This window comes from Oncorhynchus mykiss, chromosome 19, assembly GCF_013265735.2.
Source record: "Oncorhynchus mykiss isolate Arlee chromosome 19, USDA_OmykA_1.1, whole genome shotgun sequence".
NCBI lineage: Eukaryota > Metazoa > Chordata > Actinopteri > Salmoniformes > Salmonidae > Oncorhynchus > Oncorhynchus mykiss.
This window is the reverse complement of record NC_048583.1, coordinates 820664-823167: the sequence shown is the minus strand read 5'-3', so window position 1 is coordinate 823167 and position 2504 is coordinate 820664. Positions and strand designations below refer to the sequence as shown.

Sequence of the window (2504 nt, the reverse complement as noted above, 5' to 3'; positions counted from 1 at the left end):
TTACTTCCCCTTTAGGTCTATCCTTCCTGTTATGCTGCCATCTCTTTGAGTGTGATTTAGAAGCCTAAGTCACATGATTTGATAGAAAATGGGTCTTTGCATTAGAACTCCCTGCCCTTTAGACACTTATGTGTTGACTTCAAAGTGTCAGTAATGCATCAAGTTTAAGTTCATGCAACATGAGGGGATAAATTGACTGTGGTGCATAGTGGATAATGAGGCGTTCTTTCAATTATGAGAACCATAGTTCTGTGAGGTCATAAGAATAACACAATACAGAATTATCACATGGATGATGTAATTAATGACATTATGTCCAAAAGGGAAATGCTTGATGGCTGAAATGTGTCCATTGTGAGTGTTAATAATACATCTAAGTAATACTTCATTAGAGTGTTAATAATACATCTAAGTAATACTTCATTAGTGAGTGTTAATAATACATCTAGGTAATACTTCATTAGTGAGTGTTAATAATACATATAAGTAATACTTCATTAGTGAGTGTTAACAATACATCTAAGTAATACTTTATTAGTGAGTGTTAATAATACATATAAGTAATACTTCATTAGTGAGTGTTAATAATACATCTAAGTAATACTTCATTAGTGAGTGTTAATAATACATCTAAGTAATACTTCATTAGTGAGTGTTAATAATACATATAAGTAATACTTCATTAGTGAGTGTTAACAATACATCTAAGTAATACTTTATTAGTGAGTGTTAATAATACATATAAGTAATACTTTATTAGTGAGTGCCCCCCATCTTTTGCAGGTGTCTGTTACTCCTAATAAAATCTACCTCAATACAACAACCTTTTCTTGTGATCAGTAAAACATTATAACAAAAACAGCTAAATATGTGTTCATCAACCCCCTGAGTATCATTTTTAATGTAGGCTACAATAACATATGTTGTGTTTGCTCTGTGTATATAGAGGAAGCTTTCAATATCAAGTAATGAAGTCAAACAACTTGTAGAAGGTACAGCACTGTTATCTACGGACTCTCATTGAGTACTGCATGCTCCAGCTCCCACTGCAACTCCCATTGCTGCACCAACTGACATACCAACTGGGCCTCCAAATGTTCCCAAAGCCGCTCCGATTGTAGCACCTGTTCCCATTTTGCTAAATTTCTCAGCATTCTTTCTAGCTTTTCTTTCCTGTTTTATCCCCAGCTTCTCTACTTCTTCTCTTAGACACACTCCTTCAAACTTTGCCTTCAGTTCTTCCCTCTCTTTGTGTATCTTCTCTTCATTCTCTCTCAAGATCCTGTTCTTCTCTTCTTCAATCACTCTCTCAGCCTCCTGGAACATCTCAGTGGTGTAGTGGCTTCCTCCATTCATCTTCACCATCTTGTTTATCTTCTCAAGGAGCTCAGTGACCTGGGAGGGATTCTGATCTTTGTTTTTGAAGACATGATATCCCCCGTTACATTTGGTAATGAAACTTTCCAGTTTGGGATTTCCATGCAGGAAGTCTTCAATTGTTACATCATCAAGAAGGTCTCCATGTGTGAAGACAACCATGGTGTATTTCGATGCTTCATCACCAAATAATGTCTGGATCATCTTCACAATTTCCTGCTGCTCTTCAGTGAATCCTCCCAGCTTGAGAACAACCAGGAACACATGGGGACCAGGAGCGGAGAATAGCAGGCACTGTGAGATCTCTTTCAGTGCTTCCTCCTGTGTTAACTTGGTGTCAAACAAGCCTGGTGTGTCGATGACAGCTACATGTTGCCCTCCCACATTTCCTCTTTTCTTTTTACTTGAGGATGTCACAGAAATAGAGGACATTTTGGATTCAAACGCTTTTCTCCCCAGGATGGCGTTTCCTGTTGCGCTCTTCCCAGAACCAATCTTCCCAACCAGAACAATCCGGACCTCTTTATTTTGTTCTGTTGGATAAGAAAGACATGTTGTTACTGTAGAAAGAAGTCTGATGTTCTTTCTGTTTGGTCATCTTACAGAACAGCTACTGAATATGATCAGTCTCACATTACTTATTAAACATTGGTGGTTTATAGAATATGAACTGTTAGCAAATTAACAAGGACATTATCTATAAATTAAGTTTCAAGCCTACATTCATTTGTAATCAAATGTATTAATAATGTAATAAAACATTATTTTGTGAAAACACATTAAACAAATAAACCGATTATTGTAGACTAAGTACTCACCAGTCATGTTTGGGTTTTGGAGTGCTGCCAATCTTTTCCAAGGAACAGTCTTTCCAACCAGAGAAATCAAGGGTCTCTGTTGGATGAAAAAGGAAATGTTGTTTCTGTAGAGAGAAGTGTGAAGTCTCTCATAGCTTCTTAGACTAATATTTTTTTGTCTATAAAATACAAACTCTAAGCAAATAAACAATGATGTCATCGACAGGTAACTGCCAAAATCAAGGAAACACCATTGACGGAACTGTCATTGTCCGTTCCTTGCCTACATACATAGTTTCTACATTTGGCCGAATATGGCAGCAGTCTTTC

General features: G+C 36.8%; 1 protein-coding gene across 1 annotated transcript; it reads right to left on the bottom strand.

Moving 5' to 3' along the window:
* Positions 1–613: 613 nt before the first annotated feature.
* On the bottom strand, positions 614–2257 carry LOC110534574 (GTPase IMAP family member 9-like). The gene is made up of 2 exons (XM_021619484.2): positions 2196–2257; positions 614–1910 (listed from the first exon to the last, which is right to left on the bottom strand). Exons 1-2 carry the CDS (start codon positions 2200–2202, stop codon positions 1018–1020), a joined length of 900 nt encoding a protein of 299 aa, XP_021475159.2. The 5' UTR covers positions 2203–2257; the 3' UTR covers positions 614–1017.
* Between the last annotated feature and the right edge of the window lie 247 nt (positions 2258–2504).